We start from the raw sequence: 25,784 nt of genomic DNA, 5'->3' as shown, positions 1-25,784 counted from the left end.
CACACATACACCCATACATACACACAATTACACACTTATATAAGAGTTACAGAGAAATGCACACATATACAACAACCGCCATTCACCACTAAGTGGCGGTGACGTCACAATGGCGCTTGTGCCAGGCCATGTGCACCTTGAGGCCACGTGAAGTGTCGAACGCCCATTGGCAGGAGGTCACGGGGCAGACCCAGGTGCCACGGGTCGACTGACTAAGATGAGTGGCCGATGCACCACCTGTGCCTCCTACTGTGCCAACTTGCTATGCTTTAGCCACCCGGCGGTCCGCTCCTTGTTGTGAGCGTCGCTCCTCCACCCTCTATTGTTGTTGGAGGGCGACTGCCTCCAACTGGCCAGTAGCGTCCTTCACGAGCCTCCTCCACAGAGGCCGATTTATCTTGACACCGCTGGTACCAGTCATCGGCAAGTCCACTAAGCTCCACGTCCTCCTGTACCACATCACTCCATCTCTTCTCTAGCCCGTGCCGCGCCCGTTTAGCCCCCTCGATTTGGCCGAACAAAAGCTATTTCGCCATGCGGTGGCTGGGCATGCGGGCTACATGACCCAACCAACGCAACCTTGCCTGCCGGAGGAGCTCACCGATTGGACTTTGTCCAGATCTTTCAAGAACTTGTCAGCTCCTCACACAATCCAGCCTGCAGGTTAAACCCCAGGATGGATTGTAGGCAGCCTACCCTGAATGTTTCAAACCGGCGAAGATGTTCCATTTGGGGGGTCCACGTTTCACAAGCGTAGAGAAGGGAGGGCATAACTGTGGCGAGAAGACCTGAAGCTTTGTATGGAGCGACAGACCAAGTAGCTTCCACACAGCGTTATGCAACCAATGAAAAGATATTGCTGCTCGACTGATTCGGAGTGAGACCTCTGGTGTCAAAACGGAGCTGCTCATGAGCACACTGCCCAGGTATGGGAAACTCTCCACTCTCTCCACAACTGCCCCATCACCGATTGGGAGTTGTGGGGGTGGAGTGTCCGATGGTACAAAATACCCAGGCAGGTGCTTCGTTTTGGTGGGGCTGATGGTAAGACCCACCTCTTAGTGGCACGCTCCAGTTTCAGCAGCAGCGCCTCCAACTCCTCCTCTGATTGAGCAGCAATTACCAGATAATCGGCATACATAACATACTTGAGCAATAGGGAGCCATCCCTTGACGGCACCCGGGCATCGATGAGCCTCTCATTGTATCTGTGCCAGATGGAAATTCCTCCAGTACAGCAATCGAAGACTTCACGAACTACGTGGTCGAAATAGATGTTCAATAATGTGGGAGCCAGATGACATACCTGTCGCACGCCAAGGTGAACAGGGAATGGCTTCGACTCCCAGCCACGTAGTTTTACCAGGGCCTGCTCACCATCATAAAGGTACTTAATGATCGTGAGCAGAGTCAGGGACTCTGAAAGCACGAACAACAACCCAGAGCCCAGGCCTGCTGATAGTATCATAGGCCTTGGCCATGTCATTAAAGCAGAGATGTAGGTCTTGTTGGAATTCCCTACACCTCTGCTGTAACAGGCGGACAGAAAATATGGCATCTGTGCAGGACCGCCCTTTCCTGAAACCACATTGGGGCTCCGCAAGCCTCTACTCAGCGTGTCCTGAAAGGCGATGTTGAATAATAATTGGCAGGACCTTCCCGGCACATTGAGGAGTGAGATGCCCCTGTAGTTGTTACAGTCTTGGGGACCACCAGGGCATCCTTTCAATCCTGCAGAACCCGTCCAGTGGTCCACACTGTTGTTATGATGTCATGTATGGGAGTCTGTGCACAAATGCCACCCTCCCTCAGCATTTCGCTTTGGAGATCATCTCTGCCCGCTGCCTTTCCTGGTCTCAGACTCCGGATCGCCTTCAGTACTTCCTCAATATATGGTACCTCAGCCAGCCACTCACAGGGGGTGACTTCTTCCTCCGATAACTGAGGCACCGCAGCCTCAGCAGGGTGATCCCCACTTTGTGCCACGATGTTTTCCTGGACGTGAGATTTCCCCTTCCCCAGGACCTCACAGAAATGCTCAGCAAATCTGCAAACCTGTTCCTGGGGGTCGACGATTGGATCACCGTTCTTTCCCCTAATGGTGGTAATAGGTGTGGTGCGGCAGGTTACTTTTTTGATGGAATTAAAGATTGATTAGTGATCGCGGGCCACTTAGGCAGACTCCATCTCCTCAGTAACCCGCGACCACCACCCATCCTTGCAGCGCCTCACGGCTCTCAAAACCTCCGAGCGAAGGCTGCGGTAAGCCTCCTCATTCTATGATGTGGGATTCTATAGACGATGAGAAATAACCTCCTACTTCCTCGATGGTGCCAGACGGTAACGCTGTGGTGAGCAGTGCCGTGGGGGCAGGGCCAATTTAAATTGGCCATTCCCCACTGCCACCCATCGACTCAGCACTGCCCATAGACCAGGGGTGGGGAACGTCCGGCCCGCGGGCCGTATGAGGCCCGCGAAATCATTTGGTGTGGCCCTGCCAAGGCAACCACAAGTGGGACTCGAAATTCAATAAATCAAGGAGCAAACCTGGAAAAGCAGTTGCTTGTAGCAACATCATCAATATCAGCGAACATCACACGCCTCGCCAAAGAGCAGCAGTTCCAGCCATCACATTAGGTGCGAGTTATTTAAATATTTGACCAAATATAACAGGCAAATTTTTAAGTTGAAAATTTTGTATGGCCCGCGAATGATGTTATATAAATATCAAAATGGCCCTTGGCGGAAAAAAGGTTCCCCACCCCTGCCCAGAGACTCAACACTGCCCATAGAGACTCAACACTGCCCATAGACTCAACACTGCACCATAGACTCAACACTTCCCATAGACTCAACACTTCCCATAGACTCAACACTGCCCATAGACTCAACACTGCTCATAGACTCTTTGTTTTTTTCGGTAAAGTCACGTATAAATAAGAAATAATAAAATAACATAATAGCGTACGACGTTTTGGTTGCAACACAAGCAGCCATCATCAGGTACAGAAGAGCTAAATTTACGAGAGAGGGGAAACACATAACCTCAGATGTATACACAGACACCCAAGTAGGGGGAACTAACACAGATACAACAGGGGACACAGAGAGAGAAGCATACCAGACAAACAGGGTTTAGCAAAATTTTGGAAACCATATAAAGCAACACAGACCGTCGGTCAAAACACAATTAACGCATAGTCCGGTTGATCACGTTATTTCAAAGATTGCTAAATTGCAAGTTAAGTATGAAACTCAAAATACAGACCGCACACACACAGAGACATCCAAGTAGAGCGAACCAGCACACAGTGAAGTCGCCTTAAATAGGCAGAGAAGGTAAGGCTGAAAGACAATGGGACACAATTAGCATGAGGTATGCATGGAGCAAAGTGGGGCGCGTGCAGTCTCTGCCTGTGTGTGGGCCTTGTTGCTTCCGAGTGGATGCTGCTGCGCCCCCTTTGCTCCATGCATACCTCATGTTAATTTTGTCCCATTGTCTCTCAGCCTTACCTTCTCTGCCTATTTAAGGCGACTTCACTGTGTGCTGGTTCGCTCTACTTGGATGTCTCTGTGTGTGTGCGCGGTCTGTATTTTGAGTTTCATACTTAACTTGCAATTTAGCAATCTTTGAAATAGCGTGATCAACCGGACTATGCGTTAATTGTGTTTTGACCGACCGTCTGTGTTGCTTTATATGGTTTCCAAAATGTTGCTAAACCCTGTTTGTCTGGTATGCTTCTCTCTCTGTGTCCCCTGCTGTATCTGTGTTAGTTCCCCCTACTTGGGTGTCTGTATATACATATGAGGTTATGTGTTTCCCCTCTCTTGTAAATTTAGCTCTTCTGTACCTGATGATGGCTGCTTGTTTTGCAACTGAAACATCGTACGCTATTATGTTATTTTATTATTTCTTATTCATACGTGACTTTACCGAAAAAAAACAAAGAGTAATTCCTGCAGTCACGAAAGCTTCAAATCAAGACTGCCCATAGACTCAACACTCCCCATAGACTCAACACTGCCCATAGACTCAACACTGCCCATAGACTAAACACTTCCCATAGACTAACACTGCCCATAGACTCAACACTGCCCATAGACTAACACTGCCCATAGACTCAACACTGCCCATAGACTAACAATGCCCATAGACTCAACACTGCCCATAGACTAAACACTACTATATAATCAACACTGCCCATATACTCAATGCTACCACCCATAGACTCAACACTGCCCATAGATATTATTGGGTCTTTCGATAAAGTCACGTAGATAGGTTCAAAGAAAATAACGAGAAATTGCTTGTGTTGTGATCGAAACGTCGTAGTTTTTTGTTATTTTTGGTAATTTTCTTTGAACCTATCTACGTGACTTCACCGAAAGACCCAAGAATTCATGCAGTCACGAAAGCTTTAAGTCGAGACTGCCATAGACTAAACACTGCCACCTATAGACTCAACACTGCCATAGACTCAACACTGCCATAGACTCAACACTGCCACCCATAGACTCAACACTGCCATAGACTCAACACACTGCCCGTAAAACTAAACACCGCAACCCATAGACTCAACACTGCTACCCATAGACTTAACACTGACACCCATTGACTCAACACTTCCTGTAGAATCAACACTGCCCGTAGACTCAACACTGCCACCCATTGACTCAACACTGCCACCCGTAGACTCAACACTGCCCATAGACTCAACACTGCCCATAGACTCAACACTGCCCATTGACTCAACACTGCCCATCGACTCAACACTGCCGATTGACTCAACACTGCCCATTGACTCAACACTGCCCGTAGACTCAATACTGCCACCCATAGCCTCAACACTGCCCATACACTCAACATTGCCTATACACATAGACTAGTATTACACATCGACTCACATTGTCCATAGACTCAACACTGCCCGTAGAATCAACACTGCCCATAGACTCAGCACTGCCCAAAGACTCAACACTGTAGACTCAGCACTCCCCATAGACTCAACACTGCCATAGACTCAACACTGCCCGTGGACTCAAAACTGCTACCCATAGACTCAACACTGCCCATTGACTCAACACTGCCACCCATAGACTCAACACTGCCGTAGACTCAACACTGCCACCCATAGACTCAACACTGCAACCCATTGACTTAACACTGCCACTCATAGACTCAGCACTGCCCATAGACTCAACACTGCCCATAGACTCAACACTGCCCATAGACTCAACACTGCTCATAGACTCAACACTGCCCATAGACTCAACACTGTCCATTGACTCAACACTGCCACCCATAGACTCAACACTGCCGTAGACTCAACACTGCCACCCATAGACTCAACACTGCAACCCATTGACTTAACACTGCCACTCATAGACTCAGCACTGCCCATAGACTCAACACTGCCCATAGACTCAACACTGCCCATAGACTCAACACTGTCCATAGACTCAGCACTGCCCATGATCTCAACAACTCAACACTGCCCATAGACTCAGCACTGCCCAAAGACTCAACACTGCCTGTAGACTCAGCACTGCCCATAGACTCAGCACTACCCGTAGACTCAACACTGCCCAGACTCAACACTGCCCATAGACTCAACACTACCCGTAGACTCAACACTGCCCAGACTCAACACTGCCCATAGACTCAACACGGCACGTAGACTCAACACTACCCGTAGACTCAACACTGCCCATAGACTCAACACTGCCCATAGACTCAGGACTGCCCATGGACTCAACACTGCCCATAGACTCAGCACTGCCCAAAGACTCAATACTGCCTGTAGACTTAGCACTGCCCATAGACTCAACACTGCCCATAGACTCAACACTGCCTGTAGACTCAGCACTGCCCATAGACTCAACACTGCCCATAGACTCAATACTCCCACCCATAGCCTCAGCACTGCCCATACACCAACACTGCCCATCGACTCAACACTGCCTATTGGCTCAACACTGCCCATTGACTCAACACTGCCCATAGACTCAATACTGCCACCCATAGCCTCAACACTGCCCATACACTCAACATTGCCTATACACATAGACTAGCATTACACATAGACTAACATTGTCCATAGACTCAACACTGCCCGTAGAATCAACACTGCCCATAGACTCAGCACTGCCCATTGACTCAACACTGCCCAGATTCAGCACTGCCCATAGACTCAACACTACCCGTAGACTCAACACTGCCCATAGACTCAACACTGCCCGTAGAATCAACACTGTACCATAGACTCAGCACTACCCATTGACTCAACACTGCCCAGATTCAGCACTGCCCATAGACTCAACACTACCCGTAGACTAACACTGCCCATAGACTCAATGCTGCCCATACACTAACAGGTACTGCGCAGAGTCTAACGTTGCACGTAAGGTTAATGATATAATTCATCGATTTTTTTAACAATCCTTATCTACAGAGCGCCTTCCACATCACAAAGTTCAAGGGCACTGCAACGTACGGTGCGAAAGAAGTTCAAAATACATACAGTACATAACATGGTAAAAATAAACATACTCGTACGATGCCAGAGAAAATATTACGGCTCAAATCATATAAATTAATCATAGAGGGTTTAACAAGTAGGCTTTCGCGAACAATATCATCCATAATAAAGGTGTTTTTTGGGTTAGATCACGTAAATATCTAAATGTGTCGTTAAAACCCGCCACCACCCGACACAGCCAACTAGTAAGGGTTGTCACGTAAACAGAACGTGTCAATTCGTCACTCGTACAGCACTAGTGTATATTGTAGTGTATAGTGTCGTGTATAGTGTAGTGTATAGTGTAGTGTATAGTAGTGTATAGTAGTGTAGTGTATAGTAGTGTAGTGTATAGTGTAGTGTATAATAGTGTCGTGTATAGTAGTGTAGTGTATAGTAGTGTAGTGTATAGTAGTGTAGTGTATAGTAGTGTATAGTGTAGTGTATAGTGTAGTGTATAGTAGTGTAGTGTATAGTAGTGTAGTGTATAGTATAGTAGTGTATAGTAGTGTAGTGTATAGTATAGTAGTGTAGTGTATAGTGTATTGTATAGTGTAGTGTATAGTAGTGTAGTGTATAGTAGTGTAGTGTATAGTGGTGTAGTGTATAGTGTATTGTATAGTGTAGTGTATAGTAGTGTAGTGTATAGTAGTGTAGTGTATAGTAGTGTAGTGTATAGTGTAGTGTATAGTGTAGTGTATAGTAGTGTATAGTATAGTAGTGTATAGTAGTGTAGTGTATAGTAGTGTGTAGTAGTGTAGTGTATAGTAGTGTATAGCGTAGTGTATAGTAGTGTAGTGTATAGTAGTGTAGTGTATAGTAGTGTAGTGTATACTAGTGTAGTGTATACTAGTGTAGTGTATAGTAGTGTAGTGTATAGTATAGTAGTGTATAGTAGTGTAGTGTATAGTAGTGTAGTGTATAGTAGTGTAGTGTATAGTGTAGTGTATAGTAGTGTAGTGTATAGTAGTGTAGTGTATAGTAGTGTAGTGTATAGTAGTGTAGTGTATAGTAGTGTAGTGTATAGTAGTGTATAGTGTAGTGTATAGTGTAGTGTATATAGTAGTGTATAGTAGTGTAGTGTATAGTAGTGTAGTGTATTGTATAGTAGTGTAGTGTATAGTAGTGTAGTGTATAGTAGTGTATAGTAGTGTAGTGTATAGTGTATTGTATAGTAGTGTATTGTATAGTGTAGTATTCTAGTACAGCACACTGGTTTGTTGGAGAGCCAAGCCACACCATTTACAATCTGAGTACGACGTTTCGCCAGTAATTACAGGTAGTTTCGTCAGGTGACAGTTAGATTTGTGGAGAAGTCAACCTGTTTCGTTCCTTATATAGAGGCGTAGATGTGGTGATCATGCTTCTGCGCTATTACGCAAAGTGGGTTACTGAATCAATGTACACATTATGCATGCACATTATGCGAGCCCTTGGATCTTGTCCTTCAAGTATATTGTGTTTATTAAAATAGCCGTACCCACGGTAATCCCTATTGAAGTATGCTGCCCTTTGTAGGCATGCATTTAAACAATTTATTAGTTCATGATTCGCTTCCACGCAGCACTAAGGCGGTAGCTATCCAAACGGTTAAAATTATTTTTATTTCTTTCAATTTCGATAGATTCTCTAATTAGTCTTGGCCAGTAGTAGCTAGTTTTGCACAGAACTTCAACATTATTAAAATCAATTGAGTGTCCTTGTTGGCACGCGTGTTCTGCTACTGCTGACAGTTGTATTTGGGAGAATTTAATATTTTTCTGATGTTCTTTTAGTCTCGTGCTGATCATTCGTCCTGTTTGCCCAACATAACATTTGCCACACGTGCAGTGTTGATAGCATCAATAATACATCTTTTGTACCAGATATTTATTTTTGTATTTTATGTACCGTACCAAATCTGACTCGGATGTTTTGTTTTTCCAAACATCTGGCTAGTTTATCAGTTACTCCCGCAATGTACGGTGTTTTGATTGTTTTAATTACTTGGGCAGTTTCAACGCTCGTGTTATTTGACTTGATTTTGGCATTCAATGCCTTGTTGATTTGTGTATCATTGTAACCGTTCATTTGCAGCGCTTCTTTAACATGTTGAATTTCACTTCTCAGACTGTCACCATCTGACAGTTTCTTAGCTCGGTGAATGAGCATCTTGATAAGAGAACATTTCTGTGCGGGGTTATGGTGTGACTCTGCATTCAGATAGGCGTCAGCATGCGTTTTCTTTCGGTAAAAACTGCTATTTTTAGACGGGGCCCAACCATCCACAGCTCTCTCCTGGAAACTGATAGCAGCAGCGAAACACTCTAAACGTGTGACATTGATTCTAAATGCCGAGGGAAAAACTGGAGGACCTGGAGACAAATCCACATAACCGTGGGGGAGAGAGAGAGAGAGAGAGACACGCAAACTACAAATGTATCGGTGTCAGGCTCGGGATCGAACCCACGACCTCCTGTATACCACGCGAGGTAGTTCACATCTCGCCACCGTGGCAGCCATCCGCACCATGGCTGGCTTGGCATGGCTCGGTTGCACCGGTGAGGCATTTGCCTCTGTAGTCGCAGGTCATCGTCGCCGGTGGTCGCGCGCCGACCCAAAACCTCTCCGTCGTTGCCCCTCAGGTCGCGATGCCGCCGCCGCCAGCAGCGCTCCAGTTGGCCGCCATCGCCGCCTTCCTGGTGGCGTCCGCGAGCCCCAGCTACTACCCGGACGCCTCCAGTCCCGTGCTGTCCGCGGGCGTCCAGTCGCAGTTCTCGGTTGCGGGGGGGAGGTCCCCCCAGACGTTCGTGAAGCAGGCGACATACGCAGGGGTGGGGGGGGGTCGGGCAGGGGCGGTGGGGGCAGTGGGGGTGGGCGGGCTGGGCCCCCACCCACCTCTGGGCGCCCTCCCACCGAAGGGTAAACTCAAGGACAAGTGGATCGGTGAGAACGAATGCGATCGGTGATGCGGCATCGTGGGAGCGATGAAGCATCATCAGCATCAGCAGCAACAACAGTGTCGTCAATGTCACCACCACTGTCACCATCACCACTTCCATCATTATCACTATCACCACCATCACCACTACTATCGCCACTATCATCGCCACCATCGCCACCACTACTATCATTATCACTGTTAGCACCGGCACAGCACACGGAAGATGCCTTCACACGACCTCCTCTTGATACCAAGATTCAGGACGGTCAAGGCGATGCGCCGCTTCTCGGTGGCTGCCCCAACAGTCTGGAACGCCATCCCTCTGCACATTTGCAGCATCGCCTCCACAGCCACGCATCCGAGTGACTCTGAGCTTGGCTCCACGCCTCTGAGTTGCGGCCGTTACGTCCGCAAATTTGCGCACGTTACAAATTGCATTTTTACTATCATCACCACCATCACCACTACTATCACTATCACCACCACCACAACCACGAACACCACCACTACAACCACCATCACCATGATCACCATTTGGATAAGCTAAGATTTTCATCACCACCACCAGCAGCACAACCATCACCACCACCACCACCAACAACCCTTAACACCACCACCACCACCACCCCTCTGCTCTCCTCCCTCCACAGAAGTTCCGGTCGTTCTCCAGCCAGGCCCCCGGGGTTTAAAAGGCCCCCCCGGAAAGCCAGGCCTCCCAGGCCTCCCAGGAGTCGGCCAGGCCGGCCCTCCAGGCCCCACGGGTCCCCCAGGGGCCCCTGGGACCCCCGGCCTCCCCTCACTGGGGACCCAAGGACATCCGGGTCTCGTTGGTCCTCCCGGTGTAGCCGGCCCCAAAGGTCCAGACGGAGCTCCGGGACGTGCCGGCACCCCCGGCCCGAAGGGCCACCAGGGCCTGCCGGGGCCCAAGGGGGACAAGGGAGAGGGCGTGGAGGGGTCCCCAGGCGTGCCAGGGCTGCAGGGGCCCCCCGGCGTGGAGGGGGCCCCGGGAATCGGGGTCCCGGGAAGAGACGGCGTCGATGGGGCCAAGGGGCACGAGGGCCAGCCCGGCGTGAAGGGGGAGCAGGGAAACCGCGGGCCCCCGGGGCAGCCCGGCCTGCCGGGGCCCCTAGGGCTCCCTGGGATGGGCAGCCCGGGGAGGGACGGCACCCCGGGGCGGCCGGGAGAGAAGGGCAGTCAGGGCCTCCGGGGGAAACCGGGCCTGCCTGGCAGGCTCCCGCCCGGTGCGAAGGGCGACCGTGGCGAGTCCGGGCCGCCCGGCCTGAAGGGCCCCGAGGGCCACGTGGGGCCCAAGGGGGAGCCGGGGCTCAACGGGCCCCCGGGGTTGCCTGGGGTGGACGGCCTCACCGGAGAACGGGGGGCCCCGGGCCTACCCGGACCGCCTGGCGACGGGGGGCCCGTCGGAGCTCCGGGCGGGGACGGCGCGCCCGGCGATCGGGGCCCCGCCGGCGAGGCCGGTAGGCCGGGCCCCAAGGGGGACGCCGGACACAAGGGCCTCACGGGTCCCAAGGGCCCCGCGGGCCCCGGCGGACCCCAGGGCGAACGCGGCCCCAAAGGGTGGCCCGGAAGCAAGGGGCACGCGGGCTCCCCGGGGCCGCAGGGACCGCAGGGGGTGTGCGAGTGCGGCCGGCAGGACGGAGCCCCCGTCGGTGCCCCCGGTCCGCCCGGGCCGCCCGGCCCCCCGGGGCCGCCCGCGACCTACCAGCCGCCGCCCGGCGGCCACGAGCTCCTGGGCGACCTCCAGGGGCGAACGATGCCACTCCGACCGGGCGGGGGGTTCAACGGGGAGGCCGATCCGGGCCCGGCGCTCGGAGGCGGCGTGGCCTACCGGCTGGAGCCTGCCACCTCCCGCGGCCCTCCCGACTCGCCGCCCGGCCCCGCCGGCATGAAGTTCCCCATTCTGGCCAAGGTGGCGAAGAAAACGGTGGGCGTCAAGGAGCACCACGTCCACCACCACCACTACATGAGCGCCGTCAAGGTTCCCGTCCTGCCCTTTGCTCCCTTCCCCGATCAGCAGCAGCAGCAGCAGATGCAGCAGCAGCAGCAGCAACAGCAGCAGCAGCAGATGCAGGTCCAGTTTCACACTCAGCAGCAGCACCAGCAGCAGCACCAGCAGCAGCAGCAGCACCAGCAGATACCGCCACAGCAGCAGCAGCCGGCCCGGTCGGCGTTCTCCGTCCGCCTGTCGGAGGCGTACCCACCGGCGGGGAGTCCGATAGTCTTCGACGAGGTCTTCTACAACGGCGAGGGCGCCTACGACGTGGCGAGCGGCGTGTTCACGTGCCACATCGGCGGCCTCTACTACGTCTCCTACAGCTTCCACGTGCGGGGCAGCCGCGCCTGGGTGGCGCTCTTCCGCAACGGCGAGCCGGTGCTCTTCACGTACGACGACGGAGATGGCGGCGGCGGCGACGGAGCTGCCGGCGTCGGCGGAGCGGACGGCGGGGACGGGGTTGGTGACGGCGGCGGAGGCAACAACGGCGGAGGGAACGGCGGCAACGGCGGAGGGAACGGCAGCGGCGGAGGAAGAGGAGGGATGGTTGACCACGCGTCGGGAGCCGTGGCCCTGCCTCTGGTGGCGGGCGACCGCCTCTGGCTGCAGATCCCCTCGGAGGAGGCGGCGGCGCTGTACGCGGCCGAGCACGTGCACGCCGCCTTCACCGCATTCATGGTGTTCCCCCTGTGAGCGGGGAGGCGGGGCGGGAGGAGGAGGAGGAGGAGGGGCAGTAGGAGGAGGGGGCAGGAAGAGGAAAGGGGAGGAGGGGGAGGAGGAGGGAGGGAGGAGGAGGATGGGCAGTAGGAGGAGGAGGAAGCGGAGGGAAATGCCGGTGGTAATGACGGTGGTGGTGGTGGTGAGGATATTAGAGGGGCCGGAAGGTTGCGCGAATTGATTTGATTTAGCGGATTAAATGAGGGGAAGGTCGACGGACGGATGGACACGCGGACAGAGACACGCGGACAGAGACACGCGGACAGAGACACGCGGACAGAGACACGCGGACAGAGACACGCGGACAGAGACACGCGGACAGAGACATTCAACAGACGGGCGAACGATGATTTTGCCGGAGAGATAGACGGACGGATTGACGAATTGGTGCGTTCAGCCTCCTGGCTCCGGTGAACAACAGTCGCAAAGACGCAGAAACGCAAACGCACACAGGCACACACACTCATACACAAAGACAAAGATCCTCTGTATAGCCTTAACAGATTGTTGGGGCAAGTGCTGTTTGCGAGCACCTATGGAGGCCAGCACCACGCCCGGCAGCCTTTGCCTCCCGAATGGCGACATTTTTTAAGCACAGCAGCAGGTACTCATTAAGACTGAGTCGACCTAGGAGAGGCCCAGAACAGGTTCAGATCAACGTCACTGCTGGTGTCGGCCGTGAGCGGGAATCGAACTCGGGTCGCCAGGTTTGTAGCGCAGCGTAGCGCTAACAACTACACTACCACTTCTCACAGGCACACACACTCACACAGGCACACACACAAAGGCACAGGCACACAACAACAACCGCCATTTGCCACTAAGTGGTGATGACGTCACCACGACGCTTGTGCCAGGCCATGTGTACCTTAAGGCCACGTGAAGTGTCAAACGCCCGCTGGCAGGAGGTCACGGGGCAGACCCAGGTGCCACGGGTCGACTGACTGAGATGACCGAGATGGCTGGCTGACGCGGGGCTCCGCTCGTTGTTGTGAGCATCGCTCCTCCGCCCTCCATTGTTGGAGGGCGACTGCCTCCAACTGCCCAGTAGCGTCTTTCACGAGCCTCCTCCACAGAGGCCGATCTTTACACCGCTGGTACCAGTCATCGGCAAGTCCACTCAGCTCCACGTCCTCCTGTAGCACATCACTCCATCTCTTCTCTAGCCCATGCCGCGCCCGCTTAGCCCCCTCAATCCGGCCCAACGAAAGCTGTTTAGGCATGCGGTGGCTGGGCATGCGGGCTACATGACCCAGCCAACGCAGCCTTGCCTGCCGGAGGAGCTCACCGATGGGACTTTGCCCAGATTTTTCAAGGATTTGTGAGCTCCTCACACAATCCAGCCTGGTTAAACCCAGGATAGAGCGTAGTCAGGCCAGCCTAAATTTTTCTAACTGGCGAAGATGCTCCATTAGGGGGGTCCACGTTTCGCAAGCGTAGAGAAGGGAGGGAATGACCGTGGCCGAGAAGACCTGAAGCTTCATGCGGAGCGACAGACCAGGTAGCTTACACACAGCGTTACACAACCGATGAAAATATATTGCCGCTCGACTGATTAGGAGTGAGACCTCTGCTGTTTAACCGGAGCCGGTCATGAGCACACTGCCGAGGTATGAGAAACTCTCCACTCTCTCCACAACTGCCCCATCACCGATTGGGAGTTGTGGGGATGGAGTGTCCGATGGTACAAAATACCCAGGCAGGTGCTTAGTTTTGGTGGGGCTGATGGTAAGGCCCCACCTCTTAGTGACACGCTCCAGTTTCAGCAGCAGCATCTCCAACTCCTCCTCTGAATGAGCAGCAATTACCAAATCATCGGCATACATAACATGGTTGAGCAATAGGTAGCCATCCCTTGACCGCACCGGGGCATCGATCAGCCTCCCATTATATCTGTACCAAATGGTACAGAGATAATGGCTTCACGAACCACGTGGTCAAAATAGAAGTTACATAATGTGGGAGCCAGAGGACATCCCTGTCGCACCCCAAGGTGTACAGGAAATTCCTCTGACTCCCGGCCACGTAGTTTTACCTGGGCCAGCTCACCATCATGAAGCTCCTTAATGATCGTGAGCAGAGGGTCAGGGACTCCAAAAGCCCGAAGAACAACCCAGAGGCCAGGCCTACTGATGGTATCATAGGCCTTGACCAGGTCAATAAAGCAGAGATGTAGGTTTTGTAGGAATTCCCAACACCTCTGCTGTAGCAGACGGACAGAAAATATGGCATCTGTGCAGGACCGCCCTTCCCTGAAACCGCATTAGGGCTCCGCAAGCCTCTCCTCAGCGTGCCTAGCAAGGTGATATTGAATAATCTTTGCCAGGACCTTTCCCGGCACACTGAGGAGTGAGATGTCTCGGTAGTTGTTACAGTCTGTGCAGTCCCCCTTCTTAAAGAGGGGGCCCACCAGGACATCCTTCCAATCCTGCGGAACCCGTCCAGTTGTCCAGACTGTTGTTATGATGTCATGTAGGGCAGTCTGCTCACAAACGCCACCCTCCCTTAGCATTTTGCTTGGTAGATCATCTCTGCCCGGTGCCTTTCCTGGTCTCAGACTCCGGATTGCCTTCAGTACTTCCTCAACAGATGGCACCTCAACCAGCCATTCACAGAGGGTGATGTCCTCCTCCAATATTTGACGCACCGCAGCCTTAGCAGGGTCATCCCCACTTTGTGCCACGATCTTTTCCTGGTTGAGGGATTTCCCCTCCCCCAGGACCTCACAGAAATGCTCAGCAAATCTGCAAACCTGTTCCTGGGGGTCGGAGATTGGATTGCCATGTTTTCCCCTAATGATGGTAATAGGTGTGGCACTGCAGGTTACTTATTTGATGGAGTTAAATAGGGATTTGTGATAACGGGCCTCAGAAACCCGAGACCACCACCCATCCTTGCAGTGCCTTACGACTCTCCTAACCTCCGAGCGAAGGCTGCGGTAAGCCTCCTAATTCCCTGACGTGGGTTTCTGTAGACGATTAGAGTGGGCCTGTCGCTTTTTCTCAACCATCCTAAACACATCTTCTGTCAGCAAGGGTCTCTGGGGAGGTCTGAACCGCGTACCCAAAGCAGCCATTGCAGCTGCATGAGTCACAGTCCTAAACCTCGACCATTTACCCTCGACATGAGGAGGAGTGGGGGACGATGCCAACCCCAGCAGCAAGCGATGATTAAATTATCACTTGTAACTTTCATCAGCTAGCTGAGACCAGGCCACCTTAGGTGGGAATGGGGTCCTGGGTGTACACCCACCACCGGAGTGAAATAACTGCAGATGCATCTTACAGATGACTAGTCGATCGTCAGAGGGCAGATCAGCTCCACGGTAGGTCCTGGTGTCAAGGACAGGCTCGTCCGTCACTATGTAGTCCAGCAGATGTTCTGGCTTGGACCCGGCATGCATCCATGATGTTGTGTGGATGCGCCGATGCCGTAACAACGTATTGGTAATTATGAGCCCATGGGCTGCACAAAAATCTAAAAGCCTCCTACCGTTGTTATTGAGCTGATCTGGCCCCCAATCACTCCTGACCAGGTGCCAGCATCATGACCAACTCGGGCATTGAAGTCACCCAACAAGATGACTCTATCCTGAGGGGGCACTTTAGCCAGCACCTGTGCCAGGAGGTCATAGAATGCATCTGACTCATCGGCCTTGCCTGCATCCCTCCACGGATGTTCGTCTTCGGTGGGGGCATAAGTAACCACGACCACCACTCTTCGCCTCCGGTTCATGTGAAGGCGAGCCCAAAGTAGCCTAGGGCTTACAGCTTCCCACACCTCACCGCCACGCTTCCACGCCCCCTTCATTCTTTTGTTCAGAAGGAGAGCCACACCCTGTTGTTTGGCAGTCTGCTGCCCCGAGTAGAGGACTGTCCACCCCTCATGGTGGCAGGAGCCAGAGCCGGTCCACCGGACCTCCTGAATGCCACAGATATCCAGGCGGTACCAGTCCAGCTCCCGACAGAAAAGTGACAGCCTCTCCTCCGCAGTGAGCGTTCGAACATTCCACGTGGCCATCCGTAGTGGCTTTTCGTTGTTTCTGGAGGAGCCCCAAGGGTAAAGATTCAATCTCCTGGCTCCGCCAATTGGGGTTTGGCCAGGAGACATCATAGATGCATGTCCCCCCGGGGCCTCCGGCACAAGCTTATTAGTTAGATATTTTAGTCGTGGTTTAGTGGTAATTAATTGAAGGTGGAGGGGTTACCAGCCCTTTGCACCTGTCCAGAGCCCCCATTTAGCCACTGTGGTGGTCACAGACTCCATGACGGGAGAAGCCAAAAGGAACTGGTTTTCCCCCCCATAGCACTGTCCACGACAGCGTTGCCCGTCCGGCACCGCGAGGAGGTAGGGGGTTGTGATGCCGCACACAGGCACACACAGGCACACACACACAGGCACACACACAGACACACAGGCACACAGGCACACACACACAGGCACACACATACAGGCACACACAGGCACACACACAGGCACACAGGCACACACACACAGGCACACAAACAGGCACACAGGCAACAACAACCGCCATTCGCCACTAAGTGGCGGCCACGTCACCACGACGCTTGTGCCAGGCCATTTGCACCTTGAGGCCACGTTTAGTGTCAAACGCCCGCGGGCAGGAGGTCACGGGGCAGACCCAGGTGCCGCGGGTCGACTGACTGAGATGACTGGCTGGTGCACCACCTGTGCCCCCTACTGTGCCAACCTGCTGTGCTTTAGCCACCCGGCGCTCCGTTCGTTGTTTTGAGCGTCGCTCCTCCGCCCTCCGTTGTTGTTGGAGGGCGACTGCCTCCAACTGCCCCGTAGCGTCCTTCACGAGCCTCCTCCACAGAGGCCGATCTTGACACCGCTGGTACCAGTCATCGGCAAGTCCACTCAGCTCCACGTCCTCCTGTACCACATCACTCCATCTCTTCTCCAGCCCGTGCCGCGCCCGTTTAGCCCCCTCGATCCGGCCGAACAAAAGCTGTTTTGGCATGCGGTGGCTGGGCATGCGGGCTACATGGCCCAGCCAACGCAGCCTTGCCTACCGGAGGACCTCACCGATGGTACCTTGCCCAGATCTTTCAAGGATTTGTGAGCTCCTCACACAATCCAGCCTGGTTAAACCCAGGATGGATCGTAGGCAGGCCAGCTTAAATGTTTCCAACCGGCGAAGATGCTCCATTAAGGGGGTCCACGTTTTGCAAGCGTAGAGAAGGGAGGGAATGACCGTGGCCGAGATGACCTGAAGCTTAGTGCGGAGCGACAGACCAGGTGGCTTCCACACAGCGTTACGCAACCGATGAAAAGATATTGCCGCTCGACTGATTCGGAGTGAGACCTCTGCTGTTAAACTGGAGACGGTCATAAGCACACTGCCCAGGTATGGGAAACTCTCCACTCTCTCCACAACTGCCCCATCACCGATTGGGAGTTGTGGGGGTGGAGTGTCCGATGGTACAAAATACCCAGGCAGGTGCTCAGTTTTGGTGGGGCTGATGGTAAGGCCCCATCTCTTAGTGGCATGCTGCAGTCTCAGCAGCAGCGTCTCCAACTCCTCCTCTGAATGAGCAGCTATTACCAAATCATCGGCATCCATAACGTGGTTGAGCAATTAGGGGCCATCCCTTGACCGCACCCGGGCATCGATCAGCCTCCCATTATATCTGTACCAAATGGAGATTCCTCCAGTACATCTATTGAAGGCTTCACGAACTACGTGGTCAAAATAGATGTTAAATAATGTGGGAGCCAGAGGACATCCCTGTCGCACCCCACGGTGTACAGGGAATGGCTCTGACTCCCAACCACGTAGTTTTACCCGGGCCCGCTCACCATCATGAGCAAAAGCACGAAGAACAACCCAGAGCCCAGGCCTACTGATGGTATAATGGGCCTTGACCAGGTCAATAAAGCAGAGATGTAGGTCTTGTTGGAATTCCCTACACCTCTGCTGTAGCAGACGGACAGAAAATATGGCATCTGTGCAGGACCACCCTTTCCTGAAACCACATTGGGGCTCTGCAAGCCTCTCCTCAGCGTGCCTGGCAAGGTGATGTTGAATAATCCTTGCCAGCACCTTTCCCGGCACACTGAGGAGTGAGATGCCCCTGTAGTTGTTACAGTCTGTGCCGTCCCCCTTCTTAAAATTGCTCTGTCCACGACAGCGTTGCCCGTCTGGCACCGCGAGGAGGTAGGGGGTTGTTTTGCCGCACACAGGCACACACAGGCACACACAGGCACGCACACAGGCACACAGACACACACACACAGGCACACACACAAGCACATACAGGCACACACACAGGCACACAGGCACACACACACAGGCACACAGGCACACACACAGGCACACACACAGGCACACACAGGCACACACACACACAGGCACACACACACAGGCACACAGGCAGGTCATACCCCGATTTACTTCCAGGATGCGTCCCTGAAAAGCAGAACGTCAGTGAAAAATACTCGCATCGAAGCAAAGAGATGGGATGGTGGATCGTAGAATGGTACAGATCCTACTACTACTCGTAGTATCGTGGCAAACAATCTACTCGTACTCTTTGGTTATTTCGGTAAAGTGACGTAGGTATAAAAAGTAATAGATCACGACGTTTAGATTGCAACACAAGCAATCGTCATCAGGTGAGACAACCACAGCAAGAGAACTGCTGAGGTAGGAGTTTACTTGCTGTGGTTGTCTCACCTGATGATGATTGCTTGTGTTGCGATCGAAACGTCGTGATCTAGTATTTGTTTACCTACGTGATGACTTCACCAAAATAACCAAAGAGTTTGGATTCCTGCAGTCACGAAAGCTTCAAATCAAGATTGAACCTACTACTCGTAGTAGGTACTACTTTTAGTAGGGAGACAAAGGCGGCCGGGCGTGGTGTTAGTAGTAGGTACTAGTAAGTACTACTAGCAGTAGGTATTACTACTAGTAGTAGTGGGTACCAGTAGTAGGTACAACTACTGGTGGATCGTAGTGTGGTACAAGACCTGAACAGAGGATGCTCAGTAACCCAACGCGCGTCAAAGCGGCACAACCATCGGTGTGAAAACGAAATGTATATTATAGACACATTAAAATATATTACCTTGCCTCTTCTACTACGTGTGTCATTGTGATGAGTAGTAGTTGTTTATCGTTTAAAAGTCGTATTAAACAAAAAGTAGTCGCCGCAAATATGCTTTGCGGGGGGAGAGACTGAATGTCGATCAGTTTGAGTTATAAAAGATATAAGAATCTGGATGTTTACCCTTTGTGGCGATAAAACAACAGGAATTCATCCGGCCATGGATGAACTCGTCCGTGTCAACGGGGCTCGTAGCTATCCGTGGTGCTAAAGTTGAGGGTAAGAATCCACCCATTTTTTCGCCATATAGCATTGTGATATATAACGACTTATTGTTGGTAGCTTAGCTGATTGGAGAATATATAGAGTTTATTTATAACATTGAGGTAGTTTATATTTTAGTTTTTTATTGGTTTACTATGTAGTATTCATTATATAGTGTAGTGTATACCCAGTTACTGTTAATAGCTCAGCTCATTGAAGAATATATTGAGTACATTTATAATATTGATGTAATTTAGATCGGTTTACTATATGATAGTCGAGTTGTGGCAGCCCCTTTGGCGTCCATGTACTAGGTGCCTGTTCAGATGTGTAGGCTTTGACTTTAACATAGCTATTTCTATGACCAGTCACAAGCTAATCCCTCAGCTATTTCAATGCTAAATTGTCCTGTTTGATTTGTACTAGGTGCCTCTGTAGATGTGTAGGCTTTGACTTTAACACAGCTATTTCTATGACCAGTCACAAGCTAATCCCTCAGCTATTTCAATGCTAAATTATCCTGTTTGATTTGTACTAGGTGCCTCTGTGGATGTGTAGGCTTTGACTTTAACATAGCTATTTCTATGACCAGTCACAAGCTAATCCCTCAGTTATTTCAATGCTAAATTCTCCTGTTTGATTTATACTAGGTGCCTCTGTGGATGTGTAGGCTTTGACTTTAACATAGCCATTTCTGTGACCAGTCACAAGCTAATCACTCAGCTATTTCAATGCTAAATTATCCTGTTTGATGTGTACTAGGTGCCTCTGTAGATGTGTAGGCTTTGGCTTTAACATAGCTATTTCTATGACCAGTCACAAGCTAATCCCTCAGTTATTTAAATGCTAAATTCTCCTGTTTGATTTATACTAGATGCCTCTGTGGATGTGTAGGCTTTGACTTTAACATAGCCATTTCTGTGACCAGGCACAAGCTAATCACTCAGCTATTTCAATGCTAAATTATCCTGTTGATTTGTACTAGGTGCCTCTGTGGATGTGTAGGCTTTGACTTTAACATAGCTATTTCTATGACCAGTCACAAGCTAATCCCTCAGTTATTTCAATGCTAAATTCTCCTGTTTGATTTATACTAGATGCCTCTGTGTATGTGTAGGCTTTGACTTTAACATAGCCATTTCTGTGACCAGTCACAAGCTAATCACTCAGCTATTTCAATGCTAAATTATCCTGTTTCATTTGTACTAGGTGCCTCTGTAGATGTGTAGGCTTTGACTTTAACATAGCTATTTCTATGACCAGTCACAAGCTAATCCCTCAGTTATTTCAATGCTAAATTCTCCTGTTTGATTTGTACTAGGTGCCTCTGTGGATGTGTAGGCTTTGACTTTAGCATAGCCATTTCTGTGAACAGTCACAAGCTAATCACTCAGCTATTTCAATGCTAAATTCTCCTTTTGATTTGTACTAGGTGCCTCTGTGGATGTGTAGGCTTTGACTGTAACGTAACTATTTCTATGACCAGTCACAAGCTAATCCCTCAGTTATTTTAATGCTAAATTCTCCTGTTTGATTTGTACTAGGTGCCTCTGTGAATGTGTAGGCTTTGACTTTAACATAACTATTTCTATGACCAGTCACAAGCTAATCCCTCAGTTATTTCAATGCTAAATTCTCCTGTTTGATTTGTACTAGGTGCCTCTGTGGATGTGTAGGCTTTGACTTTAACATAGCCATTTCTGTGACCAGTCATAAGCTAATCACTCAGCCATTTCAATGCTAAATTCGACGCTAATTCCTTTGTCAAGGCGCTCTGTTTCTTCTCACACAGCTTAAAGGTCGCGGTCTGAGCTTGGCTGTGTTCGCTCCAGCGCTGTCCTCCAGACAGTCTCGTCCCTTCACCTGATGAAGGCCGCTTGTGTTGTGGCCGAAACGTCGTGAGAATTTTATTGTGTTATTTTATTTTATTAATTTATTATTTTATTCTCATTCTATGTGACTTTACCGAAAGAACCAAAGAACATGAATTGTGTTAAGTTGTTCAAACACAATATAGAAAACCTTTAGCAATGAATCATCAGGTTACTGCGTTCACCACGCAGGGGACTTGTGGTGAACATGCAGACAAACGTGGCTCTGATAGTGCACTATAACATTATAGTGACATAATTATTAAATACAATGCCATATAACATTATAGTGACATTATTAAATACAATGCCATATAACATTATAGTTACATAATTAAAGATAATGCCATATAACATTACAGTTACATTATTATTAAAGAAAATGCTATGTTTGTCGTTTTTTTTAATCGATGAACGATAATCGATGTTCGATAATCGATTATCGCTAATATAATCGATGGTCGATAATCGATGATCGACTGAAGATTTGTAATCCTCCTCCCGTCGAGGCTCGAGCGTCAACCCTTGGGCGTGACGTGGTGCTGACGTCACAGCGGTGACGCGTGAGGAAAATGGAGTGACGTCATCGCCACACGTGCCCCCGAAAGTGACTCGATCGAGAGTTGTTGTTGTTGTCGTTGTTGTTGTTGTCGTTGTTGTTGTTATCTTCTTCTTCGTCTGTCGCGTTGGGTAAACAGCAACGTGTCGCAAGGGCCCATAGACTCAGCACTGCCACCCACAGACTCAACACTGCCACCCATAGACTCAACACTGCTACCCATAGACTCAACACTGCCACCCACAGACTCAGCACTGCCACCCATAGACTCAGCACTGCCACTCATAGACTCAGCACTGCCACCCATAGACTCAGCACTGCCACCCATAGACTCAGCACTGCCACCCATAGACTCAGCACTGCCACCCATAGACTCAACACTGCTACCCATAGACTCAACACTGCCACCCATAGACTCAACACTGCCACCCATAGACTCAGCACTGCCACCCATAGACTCAGCACTGCCACCCACAGACTCAACACTGCCACCCACAGACTCAACACTGCCACCCACAGACTCAACACTGCCACCCATAGACTCAACACTGCCACCCACAGACTCAACACTGCCACCCATAGACTCAACACTGCTACCCACAGACTCAGCACAGAACCATAGACTCAACACTGCTACCGATAGACTCAACACTGCAACCACAGACTCAACACTGCTACCCATAGACTCAACACTGCCACCCACAGACTCAACACTGCTACCCATAGACTCAACACTGCCACCCACAGACTCAACACTGCTACCACAGACTCAACACTGCCACTCACAGACTCAACACTGCTACCCATAGACTCAACACTGCTACCACAGACTCAACACTGCTACCCATAGACTCAACACTGCTACCTATAGACTCAACACTGCCCATAGACTCAGCACTGCTACCCATAGACACAGCACTGCTACCCATAGACTCAACACTGCCACCCATAGACTCAACACTGCTACCCATAGACTCAGCACTGCACCACAGACTTAACACTGCCACCCAGAGACTCAACACTGCTACCCATAGACTCAACACTGCCACCCATAGACTCAACACTGCTACCCATAGACTCAGCACTGCACCACAGACTCAGCACTGCTACCCATAGACTCAGCACTGCCACCCACAGACTCAACACTGCCACCCACAGACTCAACACTGCTACCCATAGACTCAACACTGCCACCCACAGACCCAACACTGCCACCCATAGACTCAACACTGCTACCCATAGACTCAACACTGCTACCATAGACTCAGCACTGCTACCCATAGACTCAGCACTGCCACCCACAGACTCAACACTGCCACCCACAGACTCAACACTGCTACCCACAGACTCAACACTGCCACCCACAGACTCAACACTGCCACCCATAGACTCAACACTGCCACCCATAGACTCAACACTGCCACCCATAGACTCAGCACTGCCACCCACAGACTCAATACTGCCACCCAGAGACTCAACACTGCTACCCATAGACTTAGCACAGCACTACAGACTCAACACTGCCTGTAGACTCATCATTGTCCATAGACTCAACACTGCGCATATACTCTACACTGCCCATAGACACCACTGCGCATACACTCAACACTGGCCGTAGACTCAACACTACCCATAGTTACGGTTGGAATCGAACCCACGTCCTGCATACCATGCGAGGTGGTGAACATCTCATCAGCGTCGGGATCGAACCCACAAACTCCTGTATACCGGGCGAGGTAGTTGACATTTCATCAGGGTCGGAATCGAACTGATGTTAGCGAGCGCCTATGCAGGCGCCTACAGCACACGAGGGGGTGGGTGGCCAACACCACCGCCAGCCGTCTGTCTCCCCAGTGGCGATGTTTCGGGGAGGCCCAGCACCGGTTCAGATAATCGTCACTGGTGTTGGCCGTGAGCGGGAATTGAACCCGGGCCTCCAGGTTCGTAGCGCTGCTCACTCACCGCTAAAGTAGCGCTCCCCAAAACGACAGCAAACACGACACTAACAAACACGACACTCACAAATACGACACTCACAAACACATCACTCACAAACACGACACTCACAAACACGTCACTCACAAACACGAGACTCACAAACACGACAGTCACAAACACGACAGTCACAAACACGACACTCACAAACACGACACTCACAAACACGACACTCACAAACATGTCACTCACAAACACGACACTCACAAACACGACACTCACAAACATGTCACTCACAAACACGACACTCACAAACACGACACTCACAAACATGTCACTCACAAACACGACACTCACAAACACGTCACTCACAAACACGAGACTCACAAACACGACAGTCACAAACACGACAGTCACAAACACGTCACTCACAAACACGACACTCACAAACACGACACTCACAAACACGTCACTCACAAACACGACACTCACAAACATGACACTCACAAACACGACACTCACAAACACGTCACTCACAAACACGACACTCAGAAACATGTCACTCACAAACATGACACTCACAAACACGTCACTCACAAACACGACACTAACAAACACGACACTCACAAACACGACACTCACAAACACGTCACTCACAACACAAGACACTCACAAACACGACACTCACAAACACGAGACTCACAAACACGACACTCACAAACACGTCACTCACAAACACAACACTCACAAAAACAAGACTCACAAACACGTCACTCACAAACACGAGACTCACAAACACGACACTCACAAACACGTCACTCACAAACACGTCACTCACAAACACGTCACTCACAAACACGACACTCACAAACACGACACTCACAAACACGAGACTCACAAACACGTCACTCACAAACACGACACTCCCAACACGACAATCACAAACAAGTCACTCACAAACACGTCACTCACAAAAACGACACTCACAAACACAACACTCACAAACACGAGACTCACAAACACGTCACTCACAAACACGTCACTCACAAACACGACACTAACAAACACGACACTCACAAACACGACACTCACAAACACGACACTCACAAACACGAGACTCACAAACACGACACTCACAAACACGTCACTCACAAACACAACACTCACAAAAACGAGACTCACAAACACGTCACTCACAAACACGAGACTCACAAACACGACACTCACAAACACGTCACTCACAAACACGTCACTCACAAACATGTCACTCACAAACACGACACTCACAAACACGACACTCACAAACACGAGACTCACAAACACGTCACTCACAAACACGACACTCCCAACACGACACTCACAAACACGTCACTCACAAACACGTCACTCACAAACACGAAACTCACAAACACAACACTCACAAACACGAGACTCACAAACACGTCACTCACAAACACGACACTCACAAACACGACACTCACAAACACGACACTCACAAACATGACACTCACAAACACAACACTCACAAACACGAGACTCACAAACACGTCACTCACAAACACGACACTCACAAACACGACACTCACAAACACGACACTCACAAACACGTCACTAACAAACACGACACTCACAAACACGTCACTCACAACCACGACACTCACAAACACGACACTCACAAACACGTCACTCACAAACACGTCACTCACAAACACGTCACTCACAAACACGACACTCACAAACACGTCACTCACACAAACGACACTCACACACACGATACTCACACACACGACACTCACACACACGACACTCACAAACACGACTCTCACAAACACGTCACTCACAAACACGTCACTCACAAACACGACACTCACAAACACGTCACTCACAAACACGTCACTCACAAACACGACACT

The 25,784-nt window shown here is 50.8% G+C and overlaps 1 protein-coding gene across 1 annotated transcript; it reads left to right on the top strand.

Moving 5' to 3' along the window:
- Positions 1-9,346: 9,346 nt before the first annotated feature.
- LOC116958160 (uncharacterized) lies at positions 9,347-19,267 on the top strand (the record flags this gene model as incomplete). Its single annotated transcript, XM_032980658.2, has 2 exons — positions 9,347-9,443; positions 10,092-19,267. Coding segments are annotated over 2 exons (2,151 nt in total), but the record flags the coding sequence as incomplete, so codon positions are not given.
- Positions 19,268-25,784: the final 6,517 nt, after the last annotated feature.

Source organism: Petromyzon marinus, chromosome 73 (genome assembly GCF_048934315.1).
Source record: "Petromyzon marinus isolate PM22_M1 ecotype Great Lakes invasive population chromosome 73, UKy_Petmar_22M1.pri1.0, whole genome shotgun sequence".
NCBI lineage: Eukaryota > Metazoa > Chordata > Hyperoartia > Petromyzontiformes > Petromyzontidae > Petromyzon > Petromyzon marinus.
Note: the sequence above shows the minus strand (reverse complement) of the source record. Positions and strands in the feature narration are given on the sequence as shown.